This window comes from Eubalaena glacialis, chromosome 11, assembly GCF_028564815.1.
Source record: "Eubalaena glacialis isolate mEubGla1 chromosome 11, mEubGla1.1.hap2.+ XY, whole genome shotgun sequence".
NCBI lineage: Eukaryota > Metazoa > Chordata > Mammalia > Artiodactyla > Balaenidae > Eubalaena > Eubalaena glacialis.
In genome coordinates, this window is record NC_083726.1 from 108,173,506 (window position 1) to 108,196,915 (window position 23,410).

Below are 23,410 nucleotides of genomic sequence, written 5' to 3' on the forward strand. Positions count from 1 at the left end.
AATGTTGAATGGGTAACTAGAAAGGATTTAAGAACGAGCGTTTGGGAGAGACAAGCGCCCCGTCATTTGGATGCCCTAGTTTGCCCCTCCTGGAAGATGTGGCGAGGAGGGAGAGCCCCGCTGCCTCGCTCCAACAAAGGGACGGCAGCGCGTGCTCCACAGAAGACTCCAGAGCAGCCTGCCAAAGCTCAGATCCACCCTTGCCTTCCTTTCCCCGGCCCCTCGGCCCCGGCGCTCCCTCCCGCGCCGCTAGGCGGGCGGAAAGGGCAGCGGGCGCCTTTAAATGCTAATGAAGTCGATGCCCAACTCCGGAGCCAACTCTCCCCACCCTCTTCCCTCCCCGGCCCGTGCGCCGCCTAGAAAAACTTGTGCGGGGCCATTTTTGGGGCAGTAAGATCCAACGAGGAGCCCAAGAGCGAGCGCGCAGCCCGAGAGCTCGAGCCGCCTCCGCCGCCAGCGCCTCGAGATCCGCACCGGCCTCCCGAAGAGCGAGCCCCGGCCGCCGCGACCTCCAGCCGCGCTAACCGCCGACCAACCGCCACCGAGGCGCCGGAGGGAGAGCGGAGGAGGCGGCATGAGCGAGGCGGGCGAGGCCACCACCACCACTACCACCCTCCCGCAGGCTCCGGCGGAGGCGGCCGCCGCGGCCCCCCAGGACCCCGCGCCCAAGAGCCCGGCGGGCGGCGGCGGCGGCGGCGCGCCCCAGGCCCCGGCCCCGGCGCCCGCCGCCCTGGTCGCGGGCAACCCCGGCGGGGACGCAGCCCCCGCGGCCCCGGGCACCGCGGCCCGCGCCTCTTCGGCCGCCGCGGGCAGTGAAGACGCGGAGAAGAAAGTTCTCGGTGAGTCAGGCCCGGGAGGGTGGGGGCTGCCCGGGGCGGGGGCGGGATCGCTGACAGCACGAGGTCCCCGGGGACGTCGGGTCCCCGCCGCCGGTGGCCGCGGTCCCGCAGGCGCTGCCGAGCGAGCGCGCGGCGCCCTGCGCTCCCGGCCGCCCGAGCATGTTCCTCCTGGTCCTGGGCCCGGAGATTGGGTTCTTAACTCGGGCCCCCTAGGCGGGCCCTGTCGCATCCCGTGGCGAAGCATCCGTCGGTGCGACGGGGAGAGGAGCGGCAGTCGGGAGAGAGGACACGGGGTTGGGATGGATGTGGATGTAGGGATGGGACAGGCACCCACGTGGGACGGGGACTTTGGAGTCTTCGCGTAGGATCTGGGTGAGGAGAGCATTTCCTTCGGGGAGAGGAAGGCGCTCAGAGGAGACGGGGGAGGGAAAAGTGGAAAGGCTTCTTGCTGGGAAGGCTCAGGTGTCTGTCCCTGACGCCCTTCCCACGGGGGCGCGGGAACGAGGCCATGCTTCTGTCGGCCACTTGCCGGCGGAGAGGTGTTGCAATCCTCTCCGGGAAACTTGGGTCTTAGTCCTGCGTCCTCCTCCCTCTCTGTGCCCGCTGCTGCAGTGAACCACTGAAGTGTTTACCAATCACTCTCTTCTTCCTGGATTGTGGGAAAGCCTTTGGTGCAGCAGCTGAAAAAACTTCGTCGGAAGCGCGGGTATGACGTTAGTTCACAACAGCGTTATCTTGGGACTCGTAACTTAGGAAGGGAGCTCGGAAGTTGAGGTGTTCAGGTCGGGTGGGGGGCGCAGAGTATCGCAAAGGACGGCTGTGGTCGTTGTTGGTTTTGTCGAGTATTTCAGCCTTCTCTCCTTAAGTAACGCCCTGTGTGAGGCCTTAAAACAGGCTCACAGAGGGCGTGTGCTCTATCACTCCCTCTTTGTATTAAACGGGGAAGGCCAGAGATGGTGTAGGATGCTTCCGAGAAATTTTCAGTATTTTGGATGGGGCGTGTTTGATCTCTCTGAGCCTTGCCTGCCCAATTTTCTAGGAAGAAAATTGGGGGAATAACGTGAAGAAAGTTTAATACGATTCCATATTTCCTGCCTTGAGAGGCCTGTTTTCCTGTTTTTTTGTTTTTTCCTCCTCCCCACAGGGCTGAATTTTACTCAGTTACTGTCAAACAACATGCTAAATGTAACATGTGCAGGTTAAGAAACAAAATAGCCCTCATTTCCCTGGGCTAAAAGTTGCTTCAGTCCAGTCTGTGTCCTATTGTGATATTGTTTGCAACAAGTGTGTCTTGGAACACTTCCATGCAAAATGTCAGAGAGACAACCGTGGCTTATCCAAAGCAGTGTTAGGATATATTCTTAATTTGACTGATTTTTGCATAAAGGAAAATTTGCAGTTTTTCGCTTGATCCTTGTACCTTTCTGGATCTAACTAAACTCCTGAATTTTAAACTGAAGAAGATATCTTTAAAGATGAAGGAAACAGATCAATCAATTTCCTCAACCACCAACTGCTCTTAAGGCACATCCCTGGTGATGATGAGTCTGGAGGTCTTGGATCTTTCCACTGTCATTCCAACTCTCAGAAGCAAGGACAGACTTCTGCATGACATTTCAATACTATCTCTGTCCAGTGTGTTCTGCCATCTCCTTTCCTTAGCCAAGCAAGCACATGGTGCCTAAAATGTGCCAGGCGCAGTGCTGACTGAAATGGAATTCTGGTTTGGGATTCTCACATTCTAGTTTTTACAAACGGTTCTAAACTTCAGTGCATAGCCACAGGCCAGGGAAAGTAGTTGACAGGACTGAAGGAAAACTTCCCTCCTAATGAAGCCTGATGGTCTTCCTCCGTCCCCACTTCCCGTTCTGTGTATATAAAGTGAGTTTATGGTTTTAAAGCAAGAAGAGTGCATGGATGTGTTTGGCCTTATGAAGTCATTAGCAATATTTGTGGAATTAGGAAATTTTTTAAAACTACAATGGGAGTAAAAATAACCTTCAGCCTGGATTGAAGTTATACTTGAAAATCACTTTCATCTTTCTCACTCTTAGTGTTGCTTTTTAAATCAAGATTATGCCTTTGACAGTGCCTATAGACATTAACTATATGAAAATGAATCAAAAAGAGTTCCTAACTTTATATTTTCCTTATATTTTTCTAGGTCATTAATTTTGGGGCAAATGAAGGGAGACACAAAAAGCGTATCATTTGAAATAATGTGCAATTTAAAAGCATATGATTTATCAAAACCAGTCTTCTGTGTACATTTGGATCCAAAGCATAGAATGTTTTTTTCCTCTTTGCCCTGCTGCTCTAATTTAAATGGCCTAAAACTGAAGATTTTAATAGTTTAATCTCTTCATTGGAGAGATCTTCCTTACTTAGCCTAAGAGCCGGAGATTCCTCAGTAAATGGTGGGCTGAATGACTTTGAAGACATAAAGAGTTTTTTGTTTTTCTTTTTTTTTACAAAGAGCTAAAATACTTCCCCAAGCATATCAATCTAGCAAAACTCAGAACTAACCCTGCCCACAGCAAAGTAAGTCCTAATTACTGTTTTAGTCTTGAATTTAAAAGCCAAATCTTTATTGTTTATCCTTGGAAATTAAACACTCTATATCACACAGAGAGGTAGCATGGATTAATGTTGTTACTTTTATTTTCTACTAAGCTTTTTTCTTCTTTAAAGGTACTCTATTGTCACACTTCCTGTTGCACTGAGTCTTGATAATTGCTTTATGCCTTTCCTGAATTTAGGCATAGGCATTTCTAGAGGTACTGGATTTGGTATTCACAGTTGATTCAGGGGAGTCATCTAAAATAATAAATGGCTGAAACAAATGTGAATCTATGAAGTATAAATTCTATGACCATACTGTTTGTTTAGATTCCTTCTCTTGAGTTCTATTAAGATCTGGCATTCTACAGAAATGGTCCTACTCATGAGGGAAAGTAGAGACAATAATCAAGTTAAAGGGGAGGAGGTGATAAGAAAATGCTGAGGGTTTGATTCCCACCAAATGGAGAGAGTAGGGTAAACAATGAAACAGAATCCCAAATTCATCACTGGTTTGAAGAGGCCTGTTACATCATGTCTCAGGGTGGTAAGTACAGAACTGGGCTGAGCCGGCCTCAGTTCTATTATTACTCTCCACTTCTTTGATAGGCCCCCATCTGGCACCCAGACAAGTTTCTTCAGGTCCCTGTAGATGAGCTATTAACAAGGAGCTACTATTTCACTATGTAGTTTGCCGACTATTTCAAAGTGTGATGAAAGTGATGTGTTAGGTGGTCGGTACTTACCTTGTTCATGTGTCTACAGTTGTTTTCGCTGTGACCCTTCTTTTGCACTTAGAATATTTTTCTGTTGTAAAGCTTTAAAGAGTGTGTTTTGCTTCGTTTTTCTTTAAGCAGTGTTTCTCAGTTTTAATTATGGCAGAATTGTATAGACTTACGACCACTCCTTATCTTAGGACTTTATTGAAAAGTTTCATGAGGAAGAAAGGTTTAGTCTTTCTGAAAAGTATTTCCCTGTGATAGCTTCACTTGCTCCATTTTCTTCTCCCAGTATACTTTGGAGTTAAGCTTTTAATGGTTTCCTCGGGTATGTTTAGGCTTTAAATAATGCTATCAAGACCTTAGTGGTATGAGCTTTATCTTTTTGTAGGTCAGATACTAATTTATCTGTTTAATCCTATTTTAGCCACCAAAGTCCTTGGCACTGTCAAATGGTTCAACGTCAGAAATGGATACGGATTTATAAATCGGTAGGTGTGTGTACCTCTACATGTTTTAAATACCTACTCATGCTGTGGCACCTGCTGTTGGTGTCTTTTCCCATACTTTATGAATGGCTTGTGTAAGTTTTCAGATTTCTGAGCACCGTAAATATTCTCATTTCTAAGCTACTGATCATTAAACATTAATTAAAATACCTTTCTAAAACATTGATAAGTACTTATTTTATACAATCTAGTCATTAAAAGAAAAAAAAGGTGGCGGTGCGGAGGATAAATGGGAAATGGGAAGGGCCTCAGGATAATTGAGTTGGTATCCACAATTTCACAGATGGAGAAGTGGAGTCTTAGACTGGGTAAGCAACTTTCCTAAGGTCGCACAACTAGTGAGTAACTGAGCTGGATCTGTAACCCAGGTCTGGTCCAAGTCCTGTAGAAACCATAGTGTTTTCTTTAAACCATGGTAACTTCTAACCATGTAGGAATGAGAACACAGCTGTAAGCTATGGGGGTATTCTGATGTTTTTATACGATACCATCCTTTTCTCTATTCCCCCTCCCAGGCCCCCCTTTTTAAAAAAATTCCTCCAGTTTCTTCCTTGTATGTTTTGGTGGGTGGTGGCAGTTTGGGGGGGGGTGTTTTAGGTTTCAGTGTAAGGAGAGCCTAGTTCACAGCTGTGCCCTGTCCTTTTAGCTGTCTTGCTTTGCTTTCGCTGGGAGGGAAATCTAGGGCTCTGGTTACACACCATGTGATTTAGAGAGAGATGAGAAGAAAGGGATGTTTCTGTAGGTTGAATCTGTATGCTTGGGTCCAAGCACTGTTGTCGTATGGAGGAGTGAGGTGGATAGCTTTTGGGTTTAGAAGTTTTTAAGGAGGATTGATTTGAGGCATCTGAATTGAGTTTAGAGGAGAAACAAACATTTATGCTGTGTTTTGAGGTCTTAGGATCTAAACTGTTCTTTTAAGTTTTTCCACATACCTAGTCCCTTTAATTGTGAGCTTTTTGTCTTCCAACAGAAATGATACCAAAGAAGATGTATTCGTACATCAGGTAAGAGTGATGATAAGTGTGACATTTGCTCTGTGAGGAGAGGGGCGTCTGTAATGTGCTATTAATCCCTTTCCCAAAGTGAAGTCCTACACATTATTGTTCTACTCGAAACTCTTTCTGGGACTTTATTTTGGCAAGAGAGCCCAGTTCTACATTTTAAGATTTGCACATAAGCTCTTCTGTCCCATCATATTAACTGTTTTCAGACAGTTTTTATTTTTGCAGTCTCATGAAGTAATAATCAGACCACTTTCTAATTTTTAATGCCTTTGAGTCTTTAGCTAAAGCCCTTCTGTTTCCATGTTAGCATCCTATGCTCCCTGACTGTGGTTCTTCCTTGTGTTGGGCTGGACCCCATCTTCCTTGTGCCTGGCTGTGTATTGGTTAAAGCTCCTCCATCAGAGCAGCTTGAACTTGAAGTAAATAGCACAGTGAAGCAGATGGTTAGGGTGTGTGTATCTAAGACATTAGGAAACTCCCAACTCCCAGGATAGTCCTCTCTCCTGCGAGAACGAGACACGCTTAGCTCATGTCCAGGTCAGGAAGGCCCGCAGCCCCCTAGATTCAAAGGAAATGTAGAAAATGGGTAAAATATGGAAAACACGGGCTTCTCTGTACAGGAAGCTCAGTCTTTCTTTACATTCTTAGCCTAAGTTGTTATTCTGTTGTTCTGTATCCTGGACTTGCTTGGAAAAATAGGTTAAAAGAAGCATGTGCGCTTACTGTTCTTTTTGTATATTTAGTGTTCAGTGAATTGTCTCGCGTATGTGTGCAGTTCTCAGTGTATAACAACAAAGAAGTGCAGAGGCAGGTACCAATACCAGCACGTTCACCTCCAGGGCTCTGTCAAGCGTCTGGTTTTCTGTGTTTTTGTTTCCTTCTGTTCAGGATCGTGTGCATAATGGGGTGGAGTTTGGTGACTGGCGAGAGTGATAGCTGAGAAAAAGCTCTCTGGTTGTGGTTCTATCAGTTATATTTCAGTTGCTCCTGGGTAACTGGGGTAGATTGTTTGGTTCAGACACAAGGACTTTTAAAGTCATAACAGACTGAAGGGGAGTGTTGCTTATAACACCTAGGGGTTAATAGACCTTTTGGGGTAAGAACGCTGCCTTTTGGTGACTGCTGGAGTAAAAGGACCTCACAAGTTTCTGTGCCCGCGGCCAGCTTCACTGACCTGATTCCAGCCCCCTGTGAAGCTGGGCGGTGAGTCACCTCAGTGTGTTGAGGCTTGCCCAGTTTAACAGGAAAAAGGGAAGAGCCGGCAGGGAGGGGCTGTTTTTGGACCGGCTGAGGGTTCAAGGCCTGCGAGTATATCCTGTCCTGAGCTGCCTTTTTCCTCTCTGGGTGAGGTCTCTGCCCTATTGGCTCATTTCTTTTTTTTTTTTTTTTTTCCTCCCTCCTACTCAGAGTAAGGGAAGGGCTGGATTACACATGCCTAATCGCTTTATAAAATAAGGTTGACCTAGTTCCATAGAAACTCAGAGCCCCTTTAACTATTTAGAGATACCAGCTAAAGAAATGGGGAATTTGTTGCAGGAATTATTCTCTTCCCTCCACTGACTGAAGGAGAGAGGCCTAGTCATAAGCAGATATTTAGGTGCAGATGTTCAATGCAGGATAACATCTTCATTAACTTTTAATGTATTATCAGGGAGTGTGTAGGGATAAGTTGACATACTAATGGTGTGATGAGAAAAATTTGAATAAATATCATAGAGTTACAGTACAAGGGGTATAAATGTCCCCCATCTCCCCTCCTCTTCCCCCGGGCTGTATTTTTATAACCTCAGATAAATCCCTTATCAGCCTCCAGTTGGTTTCCTCATCCGTAAAATGGGAGGGGAGAAGGTGATCAGCAATGTTTTGTTCTTGAGGTAATTTCGTATATTCTGTCAGAAATATTTATCCCCTTGGCATTTTAAAAATTTCTTCGAGGTTAGCAGTTTCTCTTGTGTACAGAAATCTATGTCCCCGTATTTTTGTGTTTATGTGTGTATATAAGATTTCATGAAGGCATCCCCCCACCAGCCCCCTGCACTGATGGAGATATAGTCTGAATCTAAGACACTTAACAGAGTGAGGGAGGTCATCTATCCAGTATCACGACTAGGTCATCAGGCTGCAACTGCGCATTCTGTTTAACCCAACTACCAAGATGAATTTTGAAGGCTAACATGAATCAAGACAGTAATGTGGAACATAGTTTTTTACTGTTTTTTGTTTCGTTTTTGTTGTTTTGGAGATCCAGGTTAGTTGGGAGAGTAATTTTTAAAAGTAATGTTAGATCAACAATTTCTTCAGTATAGCCAGTAAACTTGAGAGCAATGAAATCTGTGGCCAGTTTTGACACATACTTCATTTAAAATTTTGTGTTCTCTTGACAGACTGCCATCAAGAAGAATAACCCACGGAAATATCTGCGCAGTGTAGGAGATGGAGAAACTGTGGAGTTTGATGTGGTTGAAGGAGAGAAGGTGAGAGGAATTGTGGCTGGGTATCCAGGGTGCTGGCACAACTCTCTTGCATAGTAAATGGTCTCTCAGCCCTTTATGAATTTGTCATTATGTACATTGTTTGATGTAGTACAAAAGAACATCTTAATTTCTATTTTAATAAACGATGAACCCTATTTAATCATGGAAGGAAAAGCTAATTTCTCAAGGTATAAGATGACATTTTATTTTGGTACCAAATGTATATTCAAGTGTAGTTTAAAATTAAACTGTTTTATAGTATTAAAAATAGATAAAAGCTGCTTTGGGGCAAAAGATATCTCTTTTTAGGGTTTTTAAAATAACATTTATTTCTTAAAAGTTAACATGTGCATAATAGGAAACCAAAAAACACAAGAAGCAAAAAACAAGGATATCTTTTTCTAAGAGTAAAGTTTTTAGGCTGTGATTTGTAAGCACTTCTGCACAAATAATACACAGTAAAGAATATTTTAATCTCAATAAAAGAAGATTCAAATCAAATATAATCATTGTGTTTTCTCTTTGGCTTGGGTTTTGGAAAGCCAGAGGCATCTTGAGAGACTGTATAACAACCATCTTCAGATGAAGAACGGGCCAAGAAGCTAATGGATCATCTTGACGCGCATCTACAGATTTTTTTTTTATGCTGTTATATACTTAATTCCAATATTAGTAATGTCCTTTATGCTTTGTTTTTAATCAACAGCATATTCTAGGTATCAGTAAAACAATATAGGATAAGAATAAAAATATTTTAAAGCCATATATGGTACTGCTGCCATGGAGGCTGATCGTGGCAGCTGAATTACAAGCTGAGTGAATGACTAGTTCACTCCCAAATGAGTGCTGTTTTCACATACACACCATTCATTCCATAGTCCATATTCTTCGCAGCTCTCAAACTGTTTTCTGTTTTGAAAGAAAAACAACGTTATTCCACCTAATGTAGAAATTTAAATGATTTCTCTACCAATGTGATCCCCAGGGTATCTTGCAAACCTCTTGGAGTTTCAAATTATCTACCTGCAAATGCTGGCCTGTAATGATCTCTAATGTCTCACACAACTCTTAAAATTTTGTTTTGCCAGGTTAATTTTACCTCTATATTTTCAGAATTTGAGGTTATACAAATTGATGTAGAGTGGGAAATGCGTTCTTTTGAATCTCCTTTGTCCGAACTTTTTATACTTTTGAAGCATTACTTTATCCATTTGTCCATGTGAGAATCCGAACGCTAAGTCTGTTTCAAGGATAAGAAGAAGGTTTAGAGAGGGACTACATTTGTGGACACTGTGTATGTATGCGGACGCTAAGTCAAGGACCCTTCATTCCTGCTGCTGCCAAGCTGGGAGAAGTTTCCTTCTCAGTAGCTCAGTGCTTGACAGAGCCATGTGAGCCCACGAGTGGATTCTCTTAGTACCTCGCAGAGTAACACAGGTTTCAACATTTTCTAGGAAGAGAACATTATCTCAGTTATTTTCCAGTGAGGAATATTCCTCCTGGTCTAGCATTCCTTTGTTACAGTTGCATTATATTTACCAGTTTGTGTTCCTTAAACAGATATATACTGCTCTTGAATCAAACAAGAAGGCAAAGGTTGTGGAAGCAGACAAGCTGTATACATTTATTATTACTATTTCTTTAACTTTTTATTTTATATTAGAGTATAGTTGATTAGCAGTGTCGTGTTAGTTTCAGGTGTCAAGCTGTATACATTTAAATCAGGATGTCAAGCACCTTGCTCACCTTATTAAAACATAGGTGTGTTTTTGAGGTCACCGAAGGAATCTCTAGTATGTTCTGCCAGTCTTCAACCCTCTGGCTATCTAAGGCCGTGCTTTTGGCTTCTTTTTAACTCCGAGGCCGTCTTTGCTTCTTCCCTTTCTCAGGGTGCAGAAGCAGCCAATGTGACTGGCCCGGACGGCGTTCCCGTGGAAGGGAGCCGATATGCTGCAGATCGGCGCCGCTACAGACGCGGCTACTACGGCAGACGCCGTGGACCGCCCCGTAATGTACGTTGTCTCTCTCCCTAATCAGTGATTGAAGAAATGCACACATCTAAACTCAAGTGTGTATCCTTGGAGCACAAAAATGCTGTATCTTCTCCTGGAGACACACGGTTTTTTTTTGGCGGGGGGTGGGGGGAGCCGGGAAATTTTTCATGTCCAGAATTTATCTGTATCTACTGGTCTTATGGGAAACTTACCATTCAGCAGTTGTATCAGTTTGTATGTATTTGGCTGCAAGGAACAGTCATTTAATTATCTTGTAACGAGAAGGCTTAATGAAGGTTGCTGTGCCAAGGTTGTCAAAAAGGTTTTCTCTTTCTTTGGCTCTTTTACCCAGCCAGAACCGCGTCATGCGGCATTCACTGGGAAAGGGGACCGGGATTCCTGTGACTGGCTTGAATCTGTTGTTCCTCCCTTGTTAATGTCTAAGAAAGTCAGCCTTTGGTTGGCAAGGAGGAATGGGGAACGGCTCAGGAATAAGTGATGAACAGTGCTGGCCACAGAAATATCAAGTAATTTGCCTCAGTTACGTAGCTATTTTATTTAGCATAGCATTTCCCATCATTTCAAAGTAAAGAAGCAATAAGTAATTCTCTGGATTTTTAGTTCTTTAGATTGGTACCAATCCAGGTGGAAGGGCTTACAGCCAAGTCCGGCTGGAGTTTTCTTAGGAGGCTCAGTTTAAAGTATTCTCAAGGCACCCAAAAAGACTCCCGTCCAGTTTGTGGTCATGAGGATCCTATTAGATGTGAGTCATTTTTTGATGTTTCTAGAGTTAGTACCTGGGATTGGTACTATGGAATGAAATCCGAACACTAAGTCTGTTTGAAGGATAAGAAGAAGGTTTAGCATCACAAGATGCTTTGTGAGCACAGGATTGTGGCTATGTATAACATCCAAGGGAAACTTCTGAAAAATCTCACCGGAAGAAAGTATTTGCAGATTGAGAATGACTTATCTCTACACTTTGATAGATGAATATCTTTCTGCTTACCTAAATGCTTCCTCTCTTCATTCTGTCATCTTCACACGCAGCCCAAACTGATTTTTATCCGATTCCTTATGACATCTTGTTTTCCTATTTCTATATTTCTCTTACCCATGTTTTGCTTATCCTATGTGATTTTTAAAAATAAAAATGTGTAGGGGTGGTAGAAATGAGCTACCATAGCATTTAGTCTTTCAAGTTCACCAGATTCACGGAGTTCTAGTTGTAATTATTTTGATTTCTAGGTTAATTCAGAAGTAAAAGTGGGCGAAAACCTTTAGTGAAAACTTTTCCTTTGAAGGCTTTTCTCCTCAGCTGGAAATTCTGAAGTCATGCATGTGAAAGATATTTAGAAATAAAATTATCAAAATTCTGAAAGTAAACATAAATGAAGGTTTTCTGTTGTGATGTCTTTAAGTCCTAACAGCTTATTGAGTATGTTTGGCAGTGGTGGTGCCATTGTTCTTATTTTGTAAAACTCTTAACGAAAGATCTGGCTATAGAAGACTCAAGAGATACAGAAAACCTGAAGAGAAAACCTTACTATTTTGGTGAACATTTTCTATGCTAATATGTCTTTACATATTTGGGGATTGTACCTGATACAGGCTTTCTAAATTGTAGAATGGCTTGGTTTTTCTGAAATTAGACTAGTTGAGGCCGTAGTTGAAGCTTTTCCTCTTTGGGAATTGAGTTGCCCGTGTGAGCTTTGTTCTGGAGGGCTCTAAATCTTAAATATCCTCAACCCCAATGTCAGTCATTTTATTTTGTTCATTTTAAATTTGTTCGTTTTTAAAAATTATAGTTGCTTCCCTTAAGACTACCTTTGGCATAGCAATCCCCCTGTAAAGTAGGATTTGAAATAAAAAATTCTTTGAGGGATATTTAGCTGTTTGCTTTTTTTTTTTTGATATAAAATATTAGTATGTGATATGGTAGTTTAAATACAGGAAATATAAAATGAGTCAGTACTTCCCTTTGTTAATAAGGTTTATTATATTCAGAAACTGTCTGTATTTATTACTTACTACTGTCTATTAAAGTGCAATTAAAACTTTATTCCTAAACATATAAAGAGAATCATGCCATAAGTCAGTGGTTCTCTTTTGGTTTTTGGACACATTTATATGCTTAAATATGGGATCCCAGAGTTTTTGTTTATGTGTGTTTATACCTATTAATATTTATTGTATTAGAAAGTAAAGCAGAAATTTAAAAGATTTAGTTTATTTAAAATAAGCTCATTATTTGTAAACATAAATAACATTTTTTTCATGAAAACTATATTTTTTAACTGAGAAGAGTGGTGTTGCTTTATGTTTTTGTAAATCACTGATCTCCAGTTTAATAGAAGACAACTGGATTCTCACAGCTCCTTCTGCATTGGGGCTGCCAAGAAGCCACGTGTCACTGTAGTTTCTGGGTGATTCCCCTCCCCCCCCAACTCATGAGAGAATGAGAGGGGAAAAGACAGATAGCATCTTACCAGCATTATGAGAATAGTTTGATCTCAATAACCCCCTGGGAAGGGTTTCAGAGACCCCCCCATCCCTACTTTGAGAACTGCTCCAGGAAGCAAACCACTTAGGACCAACCTGTTGATAACACCACAAAACATATTTTTCTCGCCTTTGCCCCAGTGGATGGCCAATGTTGGGGGAGACACATTTGGTGGAGCTAAATATTCTAAACTTGTATATGTTTTTTGGGTGACTGGTCAGCTGATATTCACCAATTCTAATTAGATGGGAACTAAATTCGTTAGAGATTGATTGCACTTGCCTTTCTGCTTCTTGGTATTTTATGTGCGCAGATCTACTTGAATCTAAATGTGGTTTATCCCAGGTAATCACCTGATAATCTGGGTTAAATGCATTTTTGTCCGTCTAATAGAGGGGATTTTCCCTTTGGGGGAGAGATTGTTTTCTTCCGTTGACATTCACCCTACATGGTACTCTTTGGTTCTCATCTTGCCGAAGCGTCTTCTGAACCTCTGTTTCCTTGCCTCGCTAGTGCGCTGGGGAGGAGGAGGAAGGGAGCGGCAGCGAAGGATTTGGCGCCTCCGCCGCTGACGGGCAGCTCGCTGGGGCCCTGAGTCAGCGGCGCCGCCCCCAGTACCGCCCCCAGTACCGCCCCCAGTACCCGCGGCGCTTCCCGCCTTACCACGTGGGACAGACCTCTGACCGCCGCTCCCGGGTCTTTCCCCATCCCAACGGAACGCAGGTAAACTTGCACCGGGGGCTCCTCTTCAGCAGTCCTCGCCCCTCCGTCCTTCCTCCGCCTCCTCCTCCTCCAGCACCAGTGGCCGGAAATCAAACCTTGCTTTTGCCTTCCCGATGCTTCCAAAGCAGACTAGGCGGCCTTCTCAGAGCAGTCATTCTAGTCACACTTCTACAAGCACGACCACCTGGGCCGTGCCTATAACCGGGGACGCTGGGTGGACAGGGTACAGTTCTAGTTTATGGAAGAGAGACGTAAAGTAGAGACAGCTGGTACGTGTAAGCACTGAACTCTGAAGCCAGGCGGGCCTGGATTTGAATCTTGCCTCCGTCTGTGAGCTTTTGAGGTTAACCTGGCCATCCATTGAATGGAGGTAATTACCTCACTGTGGGGTTGTGATGATTAAATCAAAGGTAAAGACCTTAGTGTGATGCCTCAGGTTGGAGAATGTCTATATAAAGTCCTTAATTTAGATGAAATAGTGTTGATTATTAAGAAAACCTAACACAGAGTAGAGATTGTTGATTCTCGATTGGTTCTCCTTTTTACTGCAAAATATTGATACAACTATCATGAACTTGACCTGTAATTAATAAGCCTTTTAACAGCTTTGCAGTTCCCAGGAAACTTGGAAATCTCGGGATAGGACATCATTTTTGTTAGTTACTACCAGCTACAACTTCTTCCTCTTAGTATCCTTGGTTTTTGTTTTTTTACTAAGTGTTTTGACTGAACATTATGTTCAGTCTGCTCTTTGCTGCCCTTTTCCCTTCCTATCATGCATGACTGTGTTCTTTCTACATGGCTTCTTGTTTTTTTTCCCCTTCTACTCTTTAACAGCTGTCCCTGACAAATGTGCTAAAAATAACAAGTAGCCTTACATATATGGAGAGATTGGGTACATGAGGCATAGTAGGTTTCTTTAGAGGGCAGCACCCTGGGCCTCTAGGAAATGAGGACAGGGAGAGTCAGGGAGATTGGAATACACATTTATTTTTAGGGCATTAGTAGTACCTTCCTGAAATAATCCTTCTTAGTATTAGCATATACGTGTATATCATACTTTTTTGAGAATATGATGATTATTTTCTAGATCGTTTGAAATAAAGTATATTTCACCTTAGGAATGGGAGGTTCAGAACAAAGGGGTTCTTTGGTGCGATGCAGAAGAGCAAGTTGAAAACTAATTTTGAAAATGTGCATATTCTGGTAACCACATTTAGTTCTCTTAACTTGGGTTGAAATTCTTACCCATTTAATAGCTAACATGAAATCTTCAACAGTTTTTCCTTAGAACCCTTCTAATACATACCATGTTTAATGTTCAGTGACAGAAGTCGGCTTAAGCCAACCAACAGCACCAAACAAAAATTTGTAGAACTTTCTTCTGTATAGTTTAGGCTACTTCCAGGTTGTCCATGTAATGGCTTAAAACTATAGAGAGATCTCTGAGATGGTAAAGATTGTTGAGGTCAAATGGAAAAGCCTTTGCCAACATTTTCTACTATTGTATATACAAAACTGTGAAATTTATTGGACACAACAGGAAAAAAATGAAAATATGAAGGCCAATAGTATTTCCCTTCTGTACCGAGGACGTAATATAGCATGATATATCAGTGTCCAGATGACTTCCATTTTTTTAAAGATAATAATTCTAGATATTTAAAAAATAAGTCGAATTGGTTACTGAGCTAAATCAGCTGTTTGTAGTCTGTGAGAAAAGAATTATATGACAGAGGAAAAGGAGCAGCATTGTTTGGCATCCACCAAGGGACAGATGTTTGAAATCAGTTCTTAGTTTTCCCTACAGCTTTATGGAGTTGGCAGTGGTATCCAGATTTTTGTTGTTGTTGTTACAAATGAAGGGATTTGAGTAGTTTAAAAAATTAGCAACTTTTACCTAAGGTTACATGGGCAAGAAGTGGTAGAGCTTGGTTTAAACTCAGTCTGTCTGTCCAGTCTCTTCCCATTCTGTCATTCCAGTAAAGGCTTATCCTTTATACATGTTCGTTGCTGTTTCTGTGTGTGTGTGTGTGTGTGTATCAACGTTCCTGAGGAAGCAGCAGCTTGTTCAGAGAAGTAAGGGAGGCTCATGTGTTTGGGATGGTGTGAGTGAAGAGAGGGGTGAGGTGAGATTAAGGTGCTGTCTTAGGGCAGGTCAAGCATGCTGGGTAGACCAAGATAAGAACTATTGACGTACCCCAAATGTGCTGAAAAACCAGTTAAGGGATCTAAATAGGGGAGGAACGTATTTGAGGAATCACTGGACAGTTTAAGGAGGCTAGACCCCGGGGGGCAACAGCAGAAGTAGGGAGACCAGCTAACGTACTTCCCCCGTGGAGAGGGGATCAGGCGGGCACAGATTAGAGTGCTAGCAGTGGAGGTGTGAGGAGTGGTCAGATTTAGGAAATGTTTTCAGCATGGAAGGGGCAACATGTGATGATGGAGTGAACGTGTGGTGTGAGGAGTGAAGGGTACCTTTGTGAAGAGAGGCCAGGTTTGGGCGGAAACACAGAAGTCATTTGGAGATCTTCTCTTGGGCAGATCAAATATGCCACACACACACACACACATACACACATTTACGCATGTGTAACTTACAGTGTGTGTATGTGCCTATGTATTTGTGTGTGTGTGTGTGTGTTCCTTATTTCTGCCTACCAAAATGGCCTGAAGTCAATGACACGTTAATAGCATTGAGCATGTCTGGCCCCTGATGTTTCATTTATAAATACCATTCTCCAATAAAAAGAAGCCCCTCTGGAGAAACGGCTGATTTCAGAGCCAGGCCAGAGAGAGTACAATATGAGCCTGGAACATCTTGCTGTGCCAGAAAGCAAGGAAGTGCTCAAAGAATGCTGGAGACACGTCCAATAGGCCATGAGCCAGCTGGAAAGGGTTCCCATTGGCCACTAATGATAGTAACAGATTATAACTCATTGAATAGCATAGAAAACCATGAGTCTTTACAGATATAGACAAACAAATATATTGAATTTGATAAGGAGTGAAATATTTATAGACTTTGAAAGTACTTCTTCACAAAATCCTCATAAATTACAAAGGGGGATAGAGTAAACTTACCCTGGAGGAGCCGTACTGCTTCTCAAAGTGGACACTGTCCGTAACGGTACGGATTGAAACCATATGCCGTCTGACAGGATGCAGTGAGAAGAATCCAGTGCCACTTTTGTGGCTTCCCTTCCAAAGGTGCATAAGCTAAATCATGAGAAGACACCAAACAGCCCCAACTGAGGGATGTTTTACAAAATAACTGCTCCTGTAACCTTTAAAAGCGTCAAGGTTGTGAAAACCAAGTAAAGATTGAAGAACTGTTCAGATAAAGAGACAACTAGATTCAAGGCATGGTTCCAAATGAGTCCCTTTGCTGTAAAGAACGTTACTGGGACAACTGGTGAAACTCGAATGGAGTCTGAGGATTAGAGTCTATACTTCCAGCTGTCCTGTAAGTTTGTGATTATTTAAAGAAAAAAGTTGGAGAAGATGGGTGCTATTTCAACATGTTTATATGCCTGGAAGGAAATGATGGAGGAGAGAAGGGGGTGGGGGATTGAGAGTTCAAGTGCCCTAGCAGGCCAGAAAGAGGGGCTGGCTTTGGCTGTGAGCATGGACCACTTAATCAGTGTAATGCGAGAAGAAAAAGCAAATGCAGTAGGTTGGTAGATTTGATGGTGAAAGAACGTGGAGATTCTTCTCTAATTGCTTCTCTTTTCTTAGTGAAATACGGAGAAGGAAGGGATATTACTTTTGAGGGGGAAAAATAAAGATTGAGATGTGACTGTATTATAAAGAATCTCAGAGATTGTTGGTGGGTTTTTTTGTTTGTTAGTTTTTAGCTCTTTCTTCCCTTGGAAGTTCTGCGATATATTATTTCCCCAGCTTAAAATAAATTTCTCAAGGAAGGATATTTTATTTTTTTAATGCTATACTTCAATAAATAATGCAAACAGATGAAAGGAAAAAATTGTGAAAGGAAGAAATCAGAGGTGAATGTGTGGTGGAAACTTTGAATGTAGAAACCATTACCGTATTGAAGGGATACCCAGTCTGTAGAATGAGTGGATCTGAGTTTGAAAAGACTGAAAAGATTCTCTTTGCTCCAGTGTAGTACATCATTCAATTTCCTTTTGTAATAGAGGTTTTCTTTCAAGAGGTGAATGGAACACTTCAAAATTTTTAATATTGTAAAATAAATTTAGGTGTACTGGGATAAGGCAAAAGACTGTCTAGTGGGAATGAGTCTTTCTTTCTTTCCTGTCATTCACACAGATCTAATCAGTACATAGTTCACTGTTAGAATTGAGAGTTCCCAGCTCTGTAATGAAGCCTTTCATTTTCTCCTTTTAAAACAATTTCTGAAGGCAACTGTGTGCCGTGTCTCATATCCTGTAGCCTGACACTCATCTTCGGCTCTCCTTGCCTCCTCCTAGGCGGGTGAGATTGGAGAGATGAAGGATGGAGTCCCAGAGGGAGCACAACTTCAGGGACCAGTTCATCGAAATCCGACTTACCGCGCAAGGTACCGTAGGTAGGTAACGTTTTCTAAGAGCTAATGACCGATTGCAGAACTTGTGAACGACGGTAGGATGGAAGAGGACGTTGCAGGTCTGTTTTGTGGATTTCTTACGTAATGAGAAGATGTGGCTGTTTGGACCGTATGTCCAAGTTGTGGGAGGGGCTCTGCGATCCATGTTTTCACACGGCTGTGTGGCATTCCCCCTGCTTAACGATTAGGATTTTTAGTTATCCCTGTACCAGAGCAGCATTTGCTTTTGAGAACTTTCCCATGATGTAAAGTCATACTGGATTTTTGTTATATTTAACGAGATAAGCGGAAATGAATTGATGGGTCATTCATTCGGTGGTGGTGCTATGAATGGAGGGAGAGTTGGCTGCCAGCGAGTGTTTGGGACACTGAATATTCTGATAACCGGGGCGGTCTAATGCGGGGGTTAAATCAGCCTACAGATCATATCGTCTGTGTTTAAATCCCCACCCTACGATTAGCAGCCCCTGTGTAGCTGTATCTCCTCCGGCAAGTTTCAGGACTCCTCTTAGACTTAGTCGCCAGCTTATGCAGTGGACAGTAAGGGATATTCTACCGCTGTCAATAGGGTTAGATGTACTGAGGCGTTTCAGGTAATCAGTGTGATGCCTGGTATATTAAGCCCTCAATAAATTAATCGATTAGTACTACTACCAACATTGTTAAGGTTAGCGAAGGAGGGGCGTCCCCGGTGGCGCAGTGGTTAAGAATCCGCCTGCCAATGCAGGGGACACCAGTTCGAGCCCTGGTCCGGGAAGATCCCACATGCTGTGGAGCAACTAAGCCCGTGCGCCACAACTACTGAACCTGCGCTCTAGAGCCTGCGAGCCACAGCTACTGGAGCCCACGAGCCACAACTACTGAAGCCTGTGTGCCTAGAGCCTGTGCTCTGCAGCAGGAGAAGCCACCGCCATGAGAAGCCTGCACACCACAACGAAGAGTAGCCCCCGCTCTCAGCAACTAGAGAGAATCCACGTGCAGCAATGAAGACCCAACGCAGCCAAAAATAAATACATAAAATAAATAAATTTATTAAAAAAAAAAAAAGATTAGTGCAGGAGTGTTATTTTATTGCTGCTTTATCCCTTGTGAAGACCGGATTGGGCTAGACTCCCTAAGATTCTTTTTAAGCTTTTTATATTATAAGCCTTCCTGTTCCTTTACCCTGTCCTTGAGGAGCTTCATTCCCGAATGACATTCATACCACCCTGAAGTGTGGCAATATGGGTTTGTTGGGAGGCGAGGAAGTATATTATTTGGGGAAGGATTTGTAACACTCTACGTCTTCTTTTCTCCCAGGATTCATTTCAGAGTTAGACATAGTCATTCTAATGATTCATTACAAGGGACTTTGGAAATAAAAGAGGCTTCATAGAAACGTCTTCAGGAAAACAGAAAAAAGACAGTAGTGTATGTGAACCCCAGCTCTGTCAATCTCTAGCTGTGTGATCAAAGTTGCATTTGACCTTTTTTGACCTATAAAAGCAGCAGTCCTTTATGGTTCAACCAAATACTTACCCTCTTTAAACCTCTTGGTTTTCTTACTGTAAATCTTAAACTCACAGCATTAGCCCTGAAATTAAATTAGATGATTAACGTGAAAACACACCAGCACAGGCTTTGGCACACAGTGAGCGATGTTCGTTTGCTTCCCACGTCGAATCCCCTTAGACTCCACTGCATGCTGTCCATGGAGGGCAGATATGGGAGCGCTTTTCTTTTTTAATTTTTCCATCCTCAGTGCCTGTCAAAGTGCCTGGTAGGATCATAGTGTATGTTCGGTATATGTTTGTTCACGGTGTTCAGGTGAAGGGGGAAGATGACAGAAAGATAGGGTTTTTTCACCACACCTTTGTTCCACTTGCCTGTGCATAATTCTAGCAGTAAGTCTTGATCCCTTGACTTTTTAATCTTTAAAAATAAAACCTGGGAATTCCCTGGCGGTCCAGTGGTTAGGACTCCGCCCTCTCACTGCTGAGGGCCCGGGTTCAGTCCCTGGTTGGGGAACTAAGATCCCACAAGCTGCGCAGCGCAGCCAAAAATAAATAAATAAATAAATAAAAAAACCCTGATGTTCTTGAGGGCATCTGTTCTCTTTTCTCCTGTGTTCTCTGCTCCAGGGGCCCTCCTCGCCCACGACCTGCCCCAGCGGTTGGAGAGGCTGAAGATAAAGAGAATCAACAAGCGGCCAATGGTCCAAACCAGCCACCTGCTCGCCGTGGATACCGGCGCCCCTATAACTATCGGCGTCGCCCCCGTCCTCCTAATGCTCCTGCACAAGATGGCAAAGAGGTGAGTCCAGCCAGCCGGAGGGGATGCTGCCAGATCATCCTTAATCATGTCAAGCTTTAGTATTCCCTTCTAAGAGTGGTTTTATAATCTGAAAACTGAGACTTAAAATATGTATAATATGTATCATATATTTTTGTGTATAACATTGTTCATTTATATATGTGTGTGTGTGTGTGTGTGTGTATAAATATATATATAGAGAGAGACAGAGAGAGAGAATGCCCTGCACATATCACAAACCAAATATTTGAATTCAACCAGTTAACATTCTAGCTAGAACGTTTAGAGCTTTCCAAACAAAAGACAGCGTTTAGAGAGGAACCTGCTTCTCAGCACATGTTGGAAGCAACTGTATATTTTTTATGGCTTTTTGCTATGGAGAGTAGTGGTGTTGAGTTGCCATCTGGAGGCCATTCTTCTGTGGTTCTAATTTTTTCCTCATACTTTAAGAGTAGTTAAGATTTTGCACAGTGATTTACCTTCACAGATCCCGACTTGTGAGACCTTTCAGTCTTGAACTTTCCACTGCCGTATGAATCAGTTAGTTTCTGGTTTGTGGTTTTGTTGTGTGTTTCAGACCAAGGCAGGTGAAGCACCGTCTGAGAACCCTGCTCCAGCCCCCGAGCAGAGCAGTGTCGAGTAACATCCGGCTCCCCAGGCACCTTCACCATCAGCAGGTAGGAGCGCGGGCGGCTGGCACAGGAGCTGATATTCTCTTTAAATAGCACTGATTTCTCAACAGTAGCACAGATCAGTCTCAACTAGTTCTGTAATTCATCTGGGCCAACTTTCTGATCTCCATCAGGATTCTGGAGAAAGAGCGGCTTTGGTGGTGAAATATCTCTGAGGCTGATCTTATTTTGCTAGGCATTGGGGACACAAATGTGCAGACAGAGTTAATGAGAGTCAAATTCATTTTTCTAGATAGACAGTTGTTAACTATTATCACCACCTCAGAAAACTTTTGAAAGTTTCACTTTTGTGGCACCTCGTGGCCAATTTGATAATTTTAAAGTGCCTGACAGGCGTCATTTGAATAACAGAGCACTGTGATGTGTAGAGTAAACAACAATGTGGTTTTTTCCTTCCCTTTTCCCTTTGATAACCAACATTATTTTGAGGCAGTATGTGTAGTACGTGAGAGCCAGTGGGTTTATATATCCAGTGCAGGAACTAGTAGTCATTTGCTTGAATGATCTTGAGCAGTTGATTTATCCTCTGCAGCGGTACTGTCGGCTGCTGGTAAAATGAGGATACTGACTAGATTCCCCACTAGGGTTGCTGCAAAGACTTAGTGAGATAACACATATGAGGTGCTTAAGCAGGACGCGGCAAAGAGTAACCTCTCCATAAAAGTTAGCTTGTTTTGGGCTTCCCTGGTGGCGCCGTGGTTAAGAACCCACCTGCCAATGCAGGGGACACGGGTTCGAGCCCTGGTCCTGGAAGATCCCACATGCCGCGGTGCAACTAAGCCCGTGCGCCACAACTACTGAGCCTGCGCTCTAGAGCCCGCGAGCCACAACTACTGAGCCCGTGTGCCACAACTGCTGAGCCCTGTGCCTAGAGCCCACGCACTGCAACGAAGAGTAGCCCCCCCTCGCCGCAACTAGAGAAAGCCCGCGTGCAGCAACAAAGACCCAACGCAGCCAAAAGAAAAAAAAAAGTTAGCTTGTTTTTCTTCATTGTTGCTTCCTGCTTTTTTTCTGTCTTCTTGTTAAAGATCCTGGAAATTGTATTTATACAGGTAGAAATATACTAGAAAGACTGGCTCAGCGAGTCTTAAAAGAATTTATAAACCATAGTTGGTTTCATTCTGGGTTTTTCATCTAATAAGTCCTGAAAGTTTAAGTTTTTAGTATTTCTTGGTTGTTGCCCTTTTCACTACATAAATAAAGACTTCGCTTTTAGTTGAAAGATAGGTTGTAAAGCTCATAGCAGCAGTGTTATTTTTCCAAAAATTGTTCAGATTTCGTAAAATTTTGAGATCATTTTAAGTTTCTACTTTTTAAATGCCATCTGCTTTTATATGCAGAGGTTTGGGATTTCAATTATCCTTTCACTAGGTAGACAATTGCTATGCTGAGAATATTCTGTTTTATCTCTGGGTAGCATGGACAGTTTATTATAGAAATAAATTCCATATTCACACTTGCTCGCATTAACTGACGGAATTATATATTAATCATTTGGCCATAAACTTTTACTTGGTAACATTATTTTTAGGTATTGTTCCTAAAGAAATAATCCAAAATATAGGGGGAAAAAATTTCTATTTACAATCTAATGTTGGAGAAGTGGTTAAATACTGTGGTATATCCATATTAGGAGATACTGTACAGCCACTAAAATGATTATGAAGAATTATCAATGCTGCAGTATCATTTATTTGAAAAGGCTTCATGATGATAATTTTCTAGAATTTTCTAGAATTTTTACTATTATGTACTGACTGTTCTGGTTTATAAAAATGTTTTATTAAAAATTTTCCATTAAATTAATGTTTCAGTTTACAAATCTATAAAAGATACACAGTGTAAGATTTTGTTTAGAGCTTTTGAAAATTGATTTTTTGAACTACATAAAAAACAGATAATTTTTGCCTTTTTATTCTTTAACTCTTGGTCATCTTGTCACTCTTCATAAGTTTGATTTGAATTTTTTCCAGGTGACCTAAAGAATTAATGACCATTCAAAAAATAAAGCAAAAAGCAGACCGCAACCTTACCAACACCAAAGAAACATCCAAGCAATAAAGTGGAAGACTAATAACCAAGACGTGGACATTAGAATGCTCACTACTATTCTTTACGAAGCAAACAGCTATGCAAGGAAAGCGTCAGCCAGTTTTTCCAGCAGCTGAGATCCTGGGAATGCCTGCACGGAACAAGAGAGCAACCTCCCTGGTTTCAGCAGCCACTAGGTTTATATTTTTTTCCTGGTTTTTACTGTTTTGGTAATATGAATTGAAAGAAGAAATATTAATACCACATGGGGAGACCCCCCCCCCAACCAAAGAAATCTAAAATATGTAGTAAATGCTTTTTTTTCCTTTTTGTTCATTTTGGATGCTGGTGCTAAACTTTCACGAGTTAAAAAGAAATTTTATGCCCTTCTTATTTATTTTGAGGATGAGGGGAGGATAACAGTTTGCTTTCTTATGTGACTCTCTTTGAAAATGTGCAGTATGAAATTCCTCAAAAATAAAACTTTTACCCTTGAAAGGAAAA

The 23,410-nt window shown here is 42.4% G+C and overlaps 1 protein-coding gene across 2 annotated transcripts; it reads left to right on the forward strand.

The window, feature by feature from the left end:
* The first annotated feature begins 400 nt into the window (after window positions 1-400).
* Window positions 401-23,410, forward strand: YBX3 (Y-box binding protein 3). 2 transcript variants are annotated; one of them, XM_061205452.1, is made up of 10 exons: window positions 401-839; window positions 4,545-4,608; window positions 5,597-5,630; window positions 8,015-8,104; window positions 9,994-10,116; window positions 13,115-13,324; window positions 17,776-17,873; window positions 20,012-20,183; window positions 20,761-20,860; window positions 22,849-23,410. In XM_061205452.1, the coding sequence occupies exons 1-9, from the start codon at window positions 575-577 to the stop codon at window positions 20,824-20,826; spliced, it is 1,122 nt and encodes a 373-aa protein (XP_061061435.1). In that variant the 5' UTR covers window positions 401-574; the 3' UTR covers window positions 20,827-20,860; window positions 22,849-23,410. The 2 variants fall into 2 exon arrangements, with proteins under 2 accessions (XP_061061435.1, XP_061061434.1); XM_061205451.1 differs by lacking the exon at window positions 13,115-13,324 and having other exon boundaries at window positions 490-839.

Excerpts from the sequence above, each read along its gene's own strand:
- YBX3 (XM_061205452.1), top strand. The coding sequence starts at position 575 with ATGAGCGAGGCGGGCGAGGCCACCACCACCACTACCACCCTCCCGCAG. Across the intron at positions 4,609-5,596 it reads GGATACGGATTTATAAATCG|AAATGATACCAAAGAAGATG; the intron begins GTAGGTGTGTGT and ends GTCTTCCAACAG. Across the intron at positions 5,631-8,014 it reads AAGATGTATTCGTACATCAG|ACTGCCATCAAGAAGAATAA; the intron begins GTAAGAGTGATG and ends TTCTCTTGACAG.